The sequence below is a fragment of the Rhyacophila brunnea genome, unplaced genomic scaffold (genome assembly GCF_057557595.1).
Source record: "Rhyacophila brunnea isolate RB1 unplaced genomic scaffold, BYU_Rbru_1.0 scaffold_3, whole genome shotgun sequence".
Classification (NCBI taxonomy): Eukaryota; Metazoa; Arthropoda; class Insecta; order Trichoptera; family Rhyacophilidae; genus Rhyacophila; species Rhyacophila brunnea.
The window spans coordinates 14,003,660-14,021,304 of NW_028232965.1; the positions used below are offsets into that span (position 1 = coordinate 14,003,660).

The window sequence follows — 17,645 nt, forward strand, 5'->3', positions numbered from 1 at the left end:
TACAGGAATAAGAGATTTCATAAGAATATAGTCTGATATTACACTATGATATTATAGTTAATAATAATGTAGTAACTGATCTAAAGTGATTGCAATAAAACCAACTTATATTTGTGTATGTGCAAACCCTTCTAACGATTACCAGCTACTCATTTACGTATGTAGAGTTAATTATTATAATATAGTTGGTTCTGCACAATTTTGTTATGACTTGTGTATTTTTGATCTACCTTTTATTTACCATGATTCAGTTACTATCTATTTTATAATAAAGTAGCCAATAATCTATCATACAATGATTATTATTGTTATGAAATGACCTTTAATATGAAAAGAACTGTCTTTCAATACGAAAAGGTATTACACATATTTTTTGGTCACTGTAAACATTAAACTATTCCAGAATATTTCAAAATAATGCTAAAACACAGTTAGTGCAGAACCATTTTTACTAGCTATTTATTTTTATGTACAATTGTTTTACAAAACATTAATTATATATTTATAAGCATAATATTATTGGTTATTTAGTCATTGGTCGTGTATAAATTTTATGTGAAATGAAAATAGTAAAAAAGCCCAATTGAAATTGAATATTTTTCTGCCTGTTTATATAAAAACATGATTTACGTAGAACGCCGGGGGTGTGCAATATTCTAAAAAGATTTGAATTCATAACTACCGGGCAAATAATTTGTATAATAATAAACATTTCCCAATTTCTTTACGTTTTCTCGAAAAACATTGTGAAAAGATTAGATTGTTAGTTGTTGGGTGTATTGAATAATGATAGGTAAAATAAATATTAGACAATGTCTTTTACTCAAAGCAACTATCTAAACATGATTATCTGCAGATAGTGTGCATATATTTTATATTTTTTTTCAAGTGTCTACCCATAATATTAGTGTCGAATAGCTAGTTACTACCCCAAAAGAATTTGTTCAATCTATACATATAGATAAAATGTAAAATATCGGTTCAGATATAATTAATAAAACTTGATCGCAAACTATCCACATTACAGAAACTTAGTACGAGTGTATAGAATATTGATATTATGAAACTAGATCAGGTTGTACGTGATATTGTATTTTTTCCATTTACTTAGTAATAAATAATATTAACTGTGAAATGTTTTGAATAAGCAGTGTCGTAATTGGTATAAAACTCGCCTATTTCAACTATTAGAATTGGGTACCTACTATAAATGCATCATCAACCACAGCAATAATTGTAGCAACAAAATATTAATATAACCCAATAAGTAGGATGATAATAAAATATAGTGTCTGAAAAAATATTTTGTCACATAAAACAATTCTGGAAAAATGGGTCGACCTTGATCAAATTAATTAAAAAATTTAAAAAAAAATGCTCCTATTTACTGTAATTTCCTTGCCTATGTATTCATTTGTGACAATGTATGGGTTGTGTTCTTACTGAATATAATCTAAATAATATCATAGTTCACTCTATTAATTTGATGCGTGTTGACATATTTTTTGTCGTTTTACCAAGTCTATGTACCTATGCTTATTTATTACTTACTGTAATACGAATCGAAGCAATTTTTGTTATAGGGTTTTCAATTCTATTTGAAAAAATAAAATCTGAATGTCCATTTCCTAAAATCTTCTTTATGTAGAGGCAGGTACGTATAATATTCATTATTAAATATGAAATTATAATGTTAGTATCTTCCTAAAAAATAATACTTAAATTATTATGAATCTTCGGAGCTCTCTACTTTCTTTAATATTTACGACTATGTTCTTAACGAAATGTGAGTTTTATACCACTATGACTGTGAAAATTACATGTTATTCGTCTTATTTGTATCCACGTTATTTGTGTATATTTTAAGAGTAAAAGAATTTAACATTTTTTGGTCGGCTTCGTAATGAATATCATCAGGAAATGTGCATAAAGCATTCAACAAAAATGTGTTTTCCACAAGTAACTACACACCGTGTACTAACTATATTATAAATTATTATCATCGGGGCCGGCCTTAAATCCTTGGTCTCTACAAAACCGAGCCCGAGGCAATTACCTTATTTGCCTAGGCTACAAGCCGGTCCTGATTATCATTGAGCTGTGATTAATGATCGAAACAAAGAATCATGGCAAAAAAACAGACGTAAATACGTACGTAAAGTAATGATTATATTGTTTTGCGGTTCTGTGTATAATATTTTTTTAAACCAACTTTATTTTGATTCATTAAACACATTTAATTATTATTAATGTTACTCTTCTTTATTCTAGTCAAAATGTTTTTTTTATCGTTTTTGTATTTTATCTTATAGGCACCTAAGTTGTACTAGCTGTGATTAAAAAAACTGTTTTTTATTGGAATATTAATATTGATATTATTTTGATTTATAATTATCACTAAGTTATATTTATTTTAATTAATATTCACATGTTTATTTCGCAATGATTTAAAATATTGTATAAATTAATTAACAGCCAAAAAGCTTTATAATGTATATTTTTTTCGATACGTATTGTTAGTTACTATAATTATTACGAGTACCTACCTTAGTGGAATAAAAAAAATAATCAGGGTAATGTTTTGAACATTTCCTCTGGTAAAGCTCAGTCCATTCAATGATAAAAGCATTAATTATTAAATTATTATTGAATGAATGATAATGTCTCGGCAATTATAACTGTTGTTTAATATTAATAAATTGTAAATACCGTGCCCGACTACATAATAAAACAACTTTCTTAAATCATTTGTTTCATTTACTTATTTATAGATACCTACCACCAGAATCCTACTGGATATCGAAGCAGCCCCGATATAGGGTCTAGGACGATTTGGCGCGTGGACAACTGGACGCCACGCAATTTGCAATTAAATAGACGTTAGGTACTTTTAAAAAATATATTTAATATTACTATTCATATTTAAATTATTATATTATTATGATTTAATAGTTGGTGAGAATTTAAATATGCACACGTAAATAATGATTTAATCATGCATATTATGTTTAAGTTCCAACGAAAAAAGAGTTTTTTTTTATTTTATATAATGCCTTACGCATGCTAATTCTCAATCCGCAATATTAAAATAAATTAAAACTACTAAATAGTAGATAGAAACTGATTAAAATTCCTCGTCTACGTTCTGTATACGAGTCTACGATAGTGTGGCGTCCAGTTGTCCCATTCCCCCGATATACTATTAAAATTGTACTGACATATCCCAATAATAATAAATGACAGCACGCATTGTATAAAAAATAGCAGGCAAATACTCTTCAAAAATAAGCATAGTTGCATAGGTCGGTCCTTAGACTGTATGCGTCACATATAATGTTATCGCACTAACCTCATCAGGCGGTGGGGAATGCAGCGCAGCGAACCTCTAAATTTGATTGATTTACATTGCTTGAAACCACTGTAGCAAGAGAATGCTTCATCTGATCGGAGCGATTCTGGTGTCAATTTGTGCGTAAAGAACCAAAATAATTAATACATAGACAGGCAATTTCATTGCGACCCACAAAAAATGACTGCACCAAATAAGAAAGAAAAACTTGGTGAGAAAAACAGTAAGAAATAGTTTCAAAATTGGTGGACCGACATTTGTATGGCGTAACTGAAAAAATGATAAATCTATGTATGCTATGTTCTGTGAGTGGTATCTATAACATCATCATTTTTAAATAAAATTTTTAATTTTTTAATTTTTTCGGCACATCAGAGAGTTGAAAAATAATATTTTGGCACGCGTACCTACTTAAAAAGGTTCGCTAACCCTGTTCAATTTGATTGACTGTTCTTAAAATTACTTAATATTAATTCATCAAAAAATATTATTGTTATTAACATTTCAGTCTCTATTGGCTTATGTTGCGTAAATATATTTTTTTAATCGTGACAGTGTAGGAAGTTATCTTTTGGATTAGCAGGTATAGTGGAACAATTTAACGGTGAACATGCGCAGATGCGATTTATTTTAGTTGCGCAGGAATCAAGACTAATATGGGTGCTATTGTGAACTTATTTACATCAACAATTTAATTTATAATCTTGCATCGCTCTCGCTCGGTGCTCCTTCGATTATATGACGTGTTGTTATTATTGTTGTTTTCCGCCAAAACATCACGCATAAATGTGGTATGTTCATACTAGTTAACTGAAAGATATCTGATTATTATATTATTTGTGTACATTACCCAATAATTTTATTACTTATTATAAATATTATTAATTCTTGCGGTAGTAGTAAATTATTTCAATACCTAATATTAATTTATTAATGAAAGCACATACCTACCTACCTACATGCATACCTACTTTTCTCGGACTTTTGGACCCCAAAAATTAATTGGCGCTGAGACGACTGCTTCCTCTGACTCTTACAAACATCAATACATCCAATAACATAATAAAAATACTGTAAGTACATAATTATTATATAGATACAAAATTGTCGTACCTACTAATCCAAATGATATAATAATTATTAGGTATACAATATATTGTGAATCTAATTTACGATTTTATTTTGAAGTTGTATGAAGCAACTTATTTCATAAACCATTTTTGGAGTAACAGTGATGCCAACCGTAATATAATTATAGTACAATGCTATAATTTTAATTCTGCGAAAAATGTAAAATACTATAATTTTACGCCAAAATAATATATCAAAATACTATAATTTTAAAGGATTCAAGACGAAAAATGTTCCTGTACTATATATTTTTCAGAAATACTATAATTTTTACGCCTTTGTACTATAATCAGCATAGAAAAATATGGCAACACTAAGCCGCGTCCAACGTCCAACACGATCCAAGTACGATCATTAACATTAAATTATTTAAAACCAATAAAGACATCTCATAAAATTCGTATTGAATCTAATTGGAACAGCAAACCAGCGCCACATGTTGTAGAATACGTATTCTACGGTAAAATGTATTCCACGGTGAAATGTTCAACGAAGAACTCGTCATTTGATTAAATGTTGCACGAACTCATGTTTCACGTACTGCGGCACACGAATAAGACGTGTTCTACGTTGAACTGTTTACGTACAAATTTCCGGATACGGTCAACACAGCTTAGCCATGGTATTTTACCAAACGACAACGTTAATAATATATTTAATTATAAACGATACCCGTCTTCTTGTTTTTGCCATTTCATTGTTGATGTAGCTATAATTTTATTATTATTATTATATTATTCGCTATTGACTCTGAAGTCCCTTGAGATGTTGATCGAATTTTTTGCCTTGTGTTCTTCTGTGCTGGCCCCTTTTTACCCCCTTTTCTTCTCGATTACTCATTTCTCTGGTTGCTCATCTTGTTTTGCCGGCTGGCAGGACTGACGCTTCTATCGTAGCGTGGTTTGTCTTTGGTTATTCAATTAGTTGATTGTTTTCCCTTGGTTCAGAAGCGAATTGTCAAACGTTTAAGTGCAGTTAAATTGTGAAATTTGTGCAATAATGGAGCGTAATGAAGCCAGCAACGTCGCGGAGGGACTAGCGATGGAGACCGACTCGAATGAGTCGGAATTGCTGTTGGACGATCCAGTGAGTGAACTGAGGGCAACAGTAATGTTACTGGATAACAAGGTATCGCAGATTTTTTTCAATCTTGACCCAACAGGGTCTGCCTGCAGTGGTGCCTACTCCGCAGAGGCCGACGGTAAACATCGACTCTCCGGTAAGTTTTTTACGGCCACCCGCAAGGCCTGAAACAGCGGAAAAACCCAAAAGGATTCCGTTGCCTGTATTTAGTGTCGTAGTTCAGGAGCCTGCTTTTCCGACGCCAGACAAAGCTCGGGTAGCGGAAATTACCAGGCTCCAGCTGTTCGATACATAATTGGGCGGGGGTTCGCTACGCTGAAACCCAAAAACAATATTTGGCGGCCCTGTCTTTTGTTGAGTTGGGACTCAACGATGAGTTACACCCCTATGATCATTCATCGAAAACGATACATCTAATGGAGCGTACGGACGCCGGCCTCCAAAATGCGATGCTCGCTCAAAAGGAGTGTATTCGGGACGCGTTACAGCGAGTGGTCGACTCTGTCAGCGACCACACCATCGGTACGGCTCTTTTTGAGACGGTCGTAAAGGAGTTCGGGCCTTCTTCAGCACTCAATAAAGTGTCTGAGGACGTCACCCGAATCCTTTGTGGAAAACGGACAGAGTTGGTTCAGACGAGGCTTAAGAAAATTCTCTCCAGTATAAAAGACACCTTTACCCGAGAGGCTCTTAACAAGATCCCACCTAGCGCCGAACATATCTTCAATAAAGATAAACTGGCGGTGTTCCTAGAAAGAGGTGGGGGTCGTGAGAAGGTCTTCGATCAGACCACCAATGTGATTGACCAGGGCAGGGAGAGTCAACTAGCACTTCGTCAGGTGGACACAAGGACACCTTTCAGAGGCAGGGATACACGAGGAGGATACCAGACCAGGTTAAGGGTGGCTTGCCGAGAGGCCCACGCCCATCCAATCGAGGTTAACCAGAGATAACCAAGGTGGTGCGAGGGGCACTTACCCTAGACGCAGGTGACCGGGTCTCCCTCACCACGTTCAAAGGGGGGCGCCTCCAGCATTTCTAGGAAGTCTGGCAGGCCAAGGGTGCACCACCACCATTATTAAAAATAATAACGGGAACCCGTATTCCATTTATAAAGAAACCCCCTCTAATAATGCCTTCCGTACGATTCCAGAAGGATTTCCAAACGCGACAATCTCCGGAGATCACTTCACAAATCACGGAACTGAAGAAATCGGGAGTATTGGAATTGGCAGAACCATCTCCGAGCTTCCTCTCAACCCTTTTCCTAGTAAGGAAGCAAGACGGCAGTCAACGACCCGTCTTCAACCTAAAACGCCTAAACGGTTTCCTACAACCAAGGCCGTTCAAACTGTTCCACCATTTCAAGGTCCCAACATTCATGCAAAGGGAAGACTGGTTAGTAAAAATAGACCTAAGCCAAGCGTACCTACATGTACCTATAGCTATAGAACATCGCTGATTTCTTCGGCTAGTTTACCAAGGAGAACTCCTTCAATTCACGTGCCTTCCGTTCGGACTGTCGGCAGCACCAAGACTGTTTGCCTCATTAACAAACTGGGTGGCCGAACACCTTCGGGGAAAGGGTATGAGAATCGTCACTTACTTAGACGACTTTCTGATGGCAAATCAGTTCAGAGAGATTCTTCTGTCGCAACTGACTTATATGATAAATTTCATGCAGGCACTAGGCTGTATAATCAACAAGAAAAAATCTTGTCTGATTCCAAGCCAACAGTAGGAGTTCTTGGGTATCACATGGGATACTCACAACAATCGGAAATATCTATCAACAGAGAAGTGCACATCACTTCGTCACCACCTGCAATTGCACATCCAAAAAGGCAGTTGGTCGCTCAGGCAGGCCCAACGCCTCCTCGGGCGACTCAACTTTGCAACCTTCGTCACTCCACAGGGGAGGTTGCATTGCCGACGTCTACAACGTACGAGCGCTCAATTATCAAGGAGCCACCCTCACAAATTAACATCGATTCCACCACAAGCTCGAGAGGACATCATGTGGTGGATTCGAGCGGTGGGCTCCTCAGGAAAGATTCACAGGGCAACCTACAATCACTTCCTCACCACAGACGCAGCCGATTCAGGCTGGGGAGCGCAGTTAGACGAGTACCACCTATCAGGTACATGGACAAAACGCCAATCCACGTGGCACTCCAACCGAAAAGAGCTGTATGCAGTACTCTCAGCCATACAACTCCGGGAGCAAACGCTCAGGGGATCAGAATTACTCCTACAAACCGACAACAAAACAGTGGTGGCCTACATCAACAACGAAGGGGGCACAAAGTCTGCAACTCTACTAAGTCTTTGCCGACAGATCCTGGAAATCGCCAACCAGGCCAGTATATCATTGACTGCACAATACCTTCCAGGAAAATACAACTGCGTGGCAGACCATCTCTCACGCAGCAAAATTATCCCAGAATGGCACCTAGTTATGGCGGCTACAGCTCCCCTATTTCAAAGATGGGGACTCCCAGACGTAGACTTGTTCGCGTCCAACACAGCCCATGTTGTCGCTACGTATGTCTCACGAAATCCGAACGAAGCCCTTGCACTGTTCCACGATGCCTTCAGTCGACAGTGGGACTTCAAACTAGCCTGGATATTCCCGCCACCGAATCTAATTCCACAAGTATTGGCACACCTGAACATGGCAAGGGTAAAATATTTACTAGTGGCAAGTGGCTAGTGGTGGAAGAAGTGTTTTTGGAGCGCAGACCTACAGCAGAGATCACTGGAACCCCCCTACCCGATCCCGCACTTGGAGTCATTTCTAGTGGATACGGTGACAAACCATCCACCTCCACAAGTCCGGGACCTATCACTCCAGTTATGGATAATTTTGGGTGGGCAGAGTTAGTTTCTAGCTGGTTGGTACAGGACAGATCACTTCTCACTTCCGGCTGGCGACCATCCACTTTGAAGACTTATAGACCTGCATGGGACAAATGGAAGACATGGTGCATGGCCAACACGATAAGCTATAATACCCCCGAGCCGATTGAAGTGGCTAGATACCTGGGTCACTTATACAATAAGGAAGGTCTTTCATATAACACTATTCTTGTACATAAGTCAGCCATAGCTACCTTTTGCAAACCTATGATCAGTAAAGACATCAGCAGTAACATAGTAGTGCGACATATGTTAAAAGCCATATTCACCCGCAAGACTAGACCTACAACACCACTAGTATACAACCTATATGAAGTTTCACGCAGAAAAGCTATATTATTATTACTCGCATCGGGACGACGGGTTTATGACCTTACCCTACTCAGTGTAGCGGATAATGGCCTAGTGTAGTCGATAATGGCGACCATATAATTCTATGGCCAGTGTTTGGTTCCAAGACAGACACATCAAGGCACCGCCAATCTGGATGGAAATTAAGCGCTTCCAGTTGCCAAAACATCGATCCAGTATTTTGGCTACGAAAACTTATCTGCGTTTCCAATGAGAGAAAAGAAGAGGGTGGTAATATTCCGGCATTATTTATCTCGTCAAGAGGCCCCCCAAAACCTGCGACTCGAGCAGGCATCGGAAATTGGGTGAAGTCAGTACTCGCTGATGCAGGGGTACAGGAATCACCAGGCAGTATTCGATTAGCAGTCGCCTCTCTAAATTGGTTAGAGAACTAACCCATAGATGACATCCTGCAGAGAGGTAATTGGCGCTAAGAAGCTACTTTTAAAACATTTTACCAGAGACCGATAGACACACAGACTTCTACAGCGGGGGAACAAAATATGTCGACCTCTCTGTTCAGCCCGGTGCACTGAGCCTAAAAGCAAGGAGATGTTATACCGAATTCTCATGTTAGGTTCATCCACCTTATCTTGCAGGATCTATCTTGCTTTACCAAGTGATAACAAACAGATATCTCAAGGGACTTCAGAGTCAATAGCGAATAATGAAAGGAGTTTTACCTACCATTAAAATTCTTATTATTCTTGTTGACTCTGAAGTCCAGAGAACACCTACCTGGTTTCCTTGAGACATATCAAATTGAATAACCAAAGACAAAGCACGCTACGATAGAAGCGTCAGTCCTGCCAGCCGGCAAAACAAGATGAACAACCAGAGAGATAAGTAATCGAGAAGAAAAGGGGGTAAAAAAGGGCCAGCACAGAAGAACACTATGCAAAAAATACGATCAACATCTCAAGGGACTTCAGAGTCAACAAGAATAATAAGAGTTTTAATGGTAGGTAAAACTCCTTTCATTATAAGTTTTGTAACTCGGGTAGGTACCTACCTACTCACATTTTTTTATAATAATTATTTTAATTAAAGAGGTTATATTTGAATACAGAAAATCTTCTATAGTCTATGGTTAGTCAAATAAATTTTTACTTTCACACATCTCATCACTAATCAGCCTAGCGAAATAAAAGGCGGGCTTTTTATACTCTTGTCAAAATCTGACAGGTGATACAATAACACAGATTTAATGTTAAAATATCACCAATCTTCTTCGTACGCATAGCATTATTATATCATATTACGTTTTCTTATTTACACATCATACAACATGAGTGAATATCCCGATGCAGATGAGGAGTTTGAGTTGATGTACGCTGATGATTTGGAAGCTTTGAAAGACAATGAAGGTAAATAAATTATGTAGTGTTTACCTTATTTAATTATAAGAAATGGTCATTGGAAGGGTATACACAATATGCCCTACCAGTTCATTGTGTTAGTACATCATTAAATTCCACATTCTTGATCGGTTTGTTTAACAATACATACCATTCGACAAGTTACATTTTGTCGTTATCAGACTAGGTTTGTATAATTATTATCATTTAATAAATTAATTCGTCGCAAGAATTTCTTACTTTATTTCCGTATATAATGAAAACATGTCACTTCTTGTTTCGTTCAGTATTGATTATTTACATTTTTTTGTATTATGCATTTACCTATTGCAGAAGATGACCATTTCAATCAACCGGTTAGCACTGCCAGAAAGTCACTTGATTTTTCAAGTCCTGCCATTCGAAAAACATTCGGCCAAGTTGCTAAAAATATTCCTCCTAAAACAAAATCTGCTTTAACATCAAAGATATCTCAAAATGAAGATGACTTGATAGAAATAGATGACATCATTAATGATGAAGACTTATTAAAAATAACCAACAATGAGGCTTCATATGCCTCCAAAGAGTATGGAAATATTAGTGGGTTCGAGTGTCTTCCTGGATCTCTGCCGGGATCACAAAAAAGGACAGTGGAAGACCTATTTGGAGATATCAACGACATTGAACTTGAACTGGAATCGATGCATTTGCCGAAGAAAATGAAAAGTGACTTTGTAGGGGATCCCGAGTTGGCAATGATTGCTCTTATTTTGGAGAGTAGACAAAGAAAACTGTTGCAAAACCATCCAGGAAGTATGATCGGGAAAGATTATACCGCCCAAAATTGTGATCATAATTCAGACAATTTGTCTAGCATAAATCCAAGGTAACTATCACTGTAAATGTACTACTACCCTTTCATTTCAGTTTTTTAATTTAAGACTTCTCCATTATTAGATATGCACCCATAAGGTGATAAGGTGATGAACTTGGGCCAACCGCAGACATTGGCACTAACCACAGCCACATATGACATGTAAACTCCACTAGAATACCTGTGGTTCCCTACAGAAATCTACCACCGACCACCACTACACTGGGACACACACAGCTGTGCTTGGCGATCATTGGATGATGCAGAATGGTTAACTTTTGGGCCAAACATAACAGGCCGCCAGTGACGGCCACAAATGGCTGTGTCAATCCATGGCCTAAATATTGTGAAAATTTAATACGATCTGGTAACATTTCAATATTTAGTGGTGACAGTGAAGAAAAGATGCAAATATTGATTATGTGAATAATGCATTGCTCTGTTCTTTCACTATGTCAATTTAACATTTTTGAAATCGTCACTGTTATGGCAGAAGACACTAATTCGAAAAAATTAAATATTGAGTTAGTACCAAAATATTCCTTATTTCAAACTTTACCGTCTGGAAACCTTCTTAATAAATAAACAGTCTTTATTTTAAAGTCATCATTTTTATGATTACTTAATAAACTCACATGATAGACCATTATTTCAAACATTTTAACAACTTCAAAGTCAAATTACTCAAAACTAGTATTCTCCAGTTAGTGTATTCTGCCAGAACAGAGACGAAATGTTGTATTAAGTACCTACTGCTTTTTAATAATTCCCGAACATTACCTACTTTTCCCTCTACTCAAATTTAATATTTTAGGTGGCCATCTATCCCTTTGACTCGAAGTGACGGCGAAAAAGTGTACGTCAGATTTCACAATGAAGAATATATGGATAAAGAAATCGATGAGATTGGAAGTTCCAATCTTAATTTCAAAAATCTTTTAGGAAATGCCTTCAAAGATACGTGGGAAGAGGCTAGATCTTATGTAAGCTTTTTTTTTAATTATTCACATTATGTATAATTGATTTTATTTTTAAATGGCATCAAATGTCTTGGTGCCTTCTACGGACCTACATATCCTCCGCTCTTCCACATACATGTTATAATGAAATTGCAGCCATGACATGTTGGTTGCAAAATAGTATATTTTAACCATTGTCAATTCATGTATACCACATCTATATAAATATTATAAAATCCTTTCACATCACTTTCGCAATTGTCTAACTTGAGCATGTAATTTTTGATTTCAGTTGGAAAATAAAGCAAATGTTGTAGCCCCAGTTCCGGTGGACGATAGTCTTTTGATGGACCTTGAATCGCTTGAACAAAATGTGGATAAGTCGGACTCTGGCCAACTTTGGGTCGATCGATATAAACCTATGAGATACATAGAACTATTATCCGATGAATCAACAAATAGAACTTTACTACATTGGTTGAAAATGTGGGATAAGGTACAGTTAATTAATCATTGCAGTATCTTTCTTATAGATATATATACAGGGCTTTTTTTTCCATTTAACGCGGTGGAACGGCGTTCCGGCACCTTTTTTCACGGTTTTATTTCAAAATCAATTAAACGAAAAAATATTTGCGCTTAAGTAATTACAATAATAATTCGTTAAAATGATAAAATAAGGTACAGGTGGAAGCCATTTTGAATGTTGGCGTGTTAGTGTTAGTGAAGTAACCGTATAGTTTAAATAGCAAACCTGCGTATGTAACTAGCTTCATACGTATGTCTTTGCGTATTATGATTTTGACAGTTTGACGTTTATCGCATGGCGGCATCTGCGTATATTGTTATCGTTTGTTTAGTCAGTTTGTGTTACGATTACGTGTTGTGCAACTATTTTATATATTATTTAGTGCAACCCCAAGTTTAAATATGAAAAAAATTTCCTGTTACTTCTCAACCACCGGCAGCGGCGCCGATTCCGCAAATAAAAAGCTCAAAACAGTAACAGAAACGATGACAGAAGATATGGAAATATCGGTACATGTAGATGTTCCTGAATCATCTCGAGCTGATCTCGGGGATCAAGGTCGAACTCAAAATGATTGGCCAGACTGCTGGTCATTAGATCAAAAAAACGATTTTTGCTCAAAAAACGAATGGTTGAACGTACACAAAATGAAACTTGGCTGCACAATTTGCAAAAACGTTGGAACTCTTGGAACTGAAACGACAATGGGAAAGAAATTATCCAAAGAATGGGCCAATAATGAAATCACGTATTCTGGGAAAGAGAGGAAGCTACAATTGGGGTCACTTCGAAAAAAATTTTTCGATCACAGAGGATATTATATTGCACACAAAGCAGCGTTAAAAATCATTTCTGAAGCCAAAAAAAAGCAGATTGAAAATACTTTTTTAAAATCGTTATCTCGCGAAAAAGTAATAACAGCAAACATTTTTCGAACTGCATATAAAGTAGCTAAGGAAAATCAATTATTTAATATGTTTGAAAGTGAAATTAATCTCCAAGAACTAAATGGGATCAAAATGGGTCATATTCTCCATTCCACTAACGTATGTATTAACATTGTAAATCATATATGTGATGAAATGAGAAAAAATGTTTTCAAATAAATTGTTCAATCGAAAAATATAATTTCTTTGATAATTGATGAGTCTACCACCATAAGCCAAAAAACCACCCTCATTGTGTATGTTCGATGCTGTGTCGAAAGTGTTGGAATGAATTCACCAATTAATTTGTTTTTGGATTTCACGAAAAAGTTTCTAAAAATGATCCTCCTATTGATCCGAAAATATTTTATTCCATGTTGAAAACGTCAATTGAAAAAAGGCTGCTAGATAATAAAGATGTTGAGTTTGCACTTTGGGCTCGCGTACTTGACCAAAAATATTGGCCTGAAAACATTGATAATCGGTTGACATTTGGAGAGATGGAAATTAGAAACATTTCGATCAGGCTACAACTAGATGAACGAGAAATGATTCGTGGATTTCGCGAATACATTCTCGAAAAGACATATTCTGAAAAACTCTTGCGTTTGGTATATGCTCTGAATTCTATTCCCATTTCTTCAAGTGAATGTGAACGGGGGTTTTCGCAAATGAATCTTATTATTACCCCAACAAGAGCTATCAGACTTTCAGCTTCAAGGGTGAAGCCTGTCATGGAGGAAAATTAAGCAAGGTTTGTCTCACTGTTCTCTTGATTACAAATTCAGATGGCAGTGCGAAGCTTCCCCCGTTAGTGATTGGGAAGTCTGCAAAATCCCGCTGCTTCAAAAATGTCAGGACATTGCCGACAAAATATGCAGCCAATAAAAAAGCCTGGATGACATCAATCTTATTTGAAAAGCAGCTTACTGCATTCGACGCTTTGATGGGAGTAAAACATTGAAAAATATTGCTATTCCTCGATAGGTACCCAGCTCACCCCACAAACTTGACTTTGAGGAACATTCAGATGGCATTTTTTCCTCCTAACTGTACAAGTGAACTGCAACCCCTGGATTTAAGGATAATTCAGGCATTCAAGCACTACTATAGAAGAAACTTGGTACAGAAGTTATTGTCTCAGTTAGAACGAGGTGAGGACCCCAACAAATTTAAGATGTCCATTTTAGATGCAATGCATTATACCGTTAAGGCATGGGTTGAAATAACCGACTCTACCATCAAGAATTGTTTCCGGAAAGCTGGGATATACAAGGAGCAGGATGAAGACGTACCCAGTACCCAAGAAAATATCCAGTGTGATGTTATAGAAGGCTGGGAAAGGATTTCAGACCAACCCCTGGAGGATTATGTAAACCTCGACTCCAATGTTATGACATCAGACTTGGTGGAAGTTGATGACATTGTTGACAGGTCTTTAACACCAGCAGACTTGTCTGCTGAAGAACTGTCTGATGAAGAAGAGGTTGATATTCCAACAAAATAAGAAGCAATGAGGTTCATCAAGGGTTTAAAAACCTACTTTACAAGCTTTGCTGATATTCAAGATGACACTTTTAAATGTTTATATAGTCTTGAAAGAGAATTACATAACAAAAAAACAAAAATGCAACAAACATATAAAACAAAAATACATGATTTTTTTAATAAAAAATAAAAAAAATTTCAATAAAAATTTAAATTGAATGTTGTTTTTTAATAAAACGTTGTTTTTTTAGAAACATAAAATTTAAATGTTCTTTTTTTCAATACCCCCCTTTTACATTTTCCCTCCAATTAGGTTTTTTTTTCAGTCCCTTAAAAAACGTAAAATAGGGGTTATACTGTACTTATCTTATGAACCAAGCAAATTATTTTTTTTTCTGCTCTTCTTTTCTATGCAATATAGTAATTTATAGCATTTTTTTTTAATTTATTTTATGTTCCTGCTATCTACAATGTTATCATTATTATGAGTTGGGAGTGAACCACCGCCGGATGGAGGTCTCCCCTAGTTCCTTCTACTCTTCACGGTCTCTAGTTACCTATTCACCGCCATACACGTCCACTGAAATTGAAATGTGTGTTGATCCAGCGGGTTTTATGGGGGCAGCGCTGTCATTCTTTAGTGACCCTTGCATATCACTCTATGAGTGCATTTATACAGCGGTTATCCACTCACTAAGCGACAAGTCTGGCCTCAGCATAGTGTCATCAGCTTACACTGTTATATTATCTTGGAATGCTACAAAACGTCACTCTAGAAGTTGTCAAAAGCAGCCCCGTTTTCCTTAGCTTGTAGGATCTCATTTAAGTTGAATTTTATGGGCATGCCTTGCATACGAACAGGTGTTCAATGCTTTGCAACTCGCTGCACATGCATGACGGGTCATCAGTTATGCTACATTTCACCATATTGTTCAGTACGTCTTACCTCAGTTGAAAGTCTGTTGATGGCTTTCCATGTACAGTACTCGAGACAGGCACCTTTAGTAAATGCTCTACTTGCCTTATCCATATTCATTTTAAATCATATATTATTATTATTTTGCAATAGATACCGCACTTTAAAAAAATTATTATTTATTATTATTCCATGTCCGATCCTAATAGGATCATATGGGCCTCCACAGGGTGGAGGTTTGTATTAACAGATTTTATTTTTATGAGAAATGGATGTCAGCCACTTGCTCAACCTATTAGGTCCATACCCTGACTCATACACAAATTGAAAAACAATATGTGTACTTGCCAGACCCAGGATTCGAACCTGGGACCCTCGACACCACATACCGGCGCTTAAGCCACGCGGCCATCGTGGGTGTCTTTAAAAAAATAATGTATAAAAAACATTCTTACTAGTGCTGGTTTACAAATGAAGTGTGTTTAAAATGATAGTTATCAAATACTGACTATTTAATAAAGATATTTATTATGATAATGTCTAACATGACGTGGTATATTATAGTTTACTCTGTGAAGGTCTATATTATGTTGTGCTTGGGAGGAAACATGGTATTTCATTTTATTACTTTTACAGTTTCATTTTGTAACATCTGACATCCACTTTTCAGCAGCCGAAGAATTGAGGAATCTTGTTTACCTGTCAGTAAAGCTATGTCATTATGGTATGGTAATTAATTCATGAAGATTGATTACTGTGTTTTAGATTGTTTTCAACCGAGAAGTTAAAGTAAAGAAACCTGAGGTGAGCAGCAAATTTAACAAGCGCTCTGGCAAGTTTGAGTTTGGGGCCAATAGAAGGTTCCCTACTAAAGGTGGTCCCATGGTTTTGAGTCAGGAATTGGATGAACATGGAAGACCAGAGCATAAAGTAGCACTCCTCTGTGGACCTCCTGGATGTGGCAAGACAACATTGGCTCATATGATAGCGAAACATTCAGGTATTTCTCATTGTTATTTTAAAAGTGTCAATTAGGAAACTTCTTGGCTGATGTCGTTTTGAGGTGTTATGCGTTATCCCAGATATATGAACTCGTCGACTTTCGTAAATTCGTAACCATTGAACGTTAGTGGTGAACTTGAAGGGACCACACTCGCAGGCATGTATTTTGTTTCCGATTCATTCACGTAGACTGTTATACAAAATTTTAATACAATTGTTCACTGATGATTTGACACAATCGACAGAAACAAATGTTCAATGAGTGACATAAAATGTCTATTATAAGTGTAACTAGTTAATCATGGTGATGTAACATAGAAAACATATAAATAATAAATTAATCTACACTATTATTGTGAGATTTCGATACATATTAAGTAAGCTTAATAAATGGATGTAATTTAAATGCGTTTTCAACGTTAACGTTAAATAATCATTTAGTACCTGATCTTCATCACTGATATCTGTCATTAAAATAATAAGTAAAACTAATCTCTGGATATGTTTTATTACAGGCTATAAGCCAGTTGAAGTAAACGCGTCAGATGACAGAAGTGTTGATGCTTTCAAATCTGCATTAGAAAATGCAACACAGATGAGGTCACTCTTAGATGAACAAAAACGACCTAACTGCTTGATATTGGGTAAGTAGTATAATAACCTCCCCCCCAGGGAACTCAGAAATAATGGGAACTGAAATACATAACGGGTAAGGCGATAGCAGGTAACCGACTCGAGTAAGGAAGAATCCTTGTTAAACTTACACATGTGTCAAGAA

At 36.4% G+C, this 17,645-nt stretch overlaps 1 protein-coding gene across 1 annotated transcript in view; it reads left to right on the forward strand.

Annotated features, from left to right (window-relative positions):
- The first annotated feature begins 9,978 nt into the window (after window positions 1-9,978).
- Window positions 9,979-17,645, forward strand: part of cutlet (chromosome transmission fidelity protein 18 homolog) — a 78,530-nt gene continuing 70,863 nt past the window's right edge. Inside the window, exons 1-6 of the mRNA XM_085952307.1 lie at window positions 9,979-10,200; window positions 10,525-11,059; window positions 11,862-12,030; window positions 12,299-12,502; window positions 16,631-16,865; window positions 17,383-17,511. Coding sequence (XP_085808433.1) covers window positions 10,122-10,200; window positions 10,525-11,059; window positions 11,862-12,030; window positions 12,299-12,502; window positions 16,631-16,865; window positions 17,383-17,511 — 1,351 coding nt within the window. The 5' untranslated portion in view covers window positions 9,979-10,121. The remainder of the gene's footprint in view (window positions 10,201-10,524; window positions 11,060-11,861; window positions 12,031-12,298; window positions 12,503-16,630; window positions 16,866-17,382; window positions 17,512-17,645) is intronic.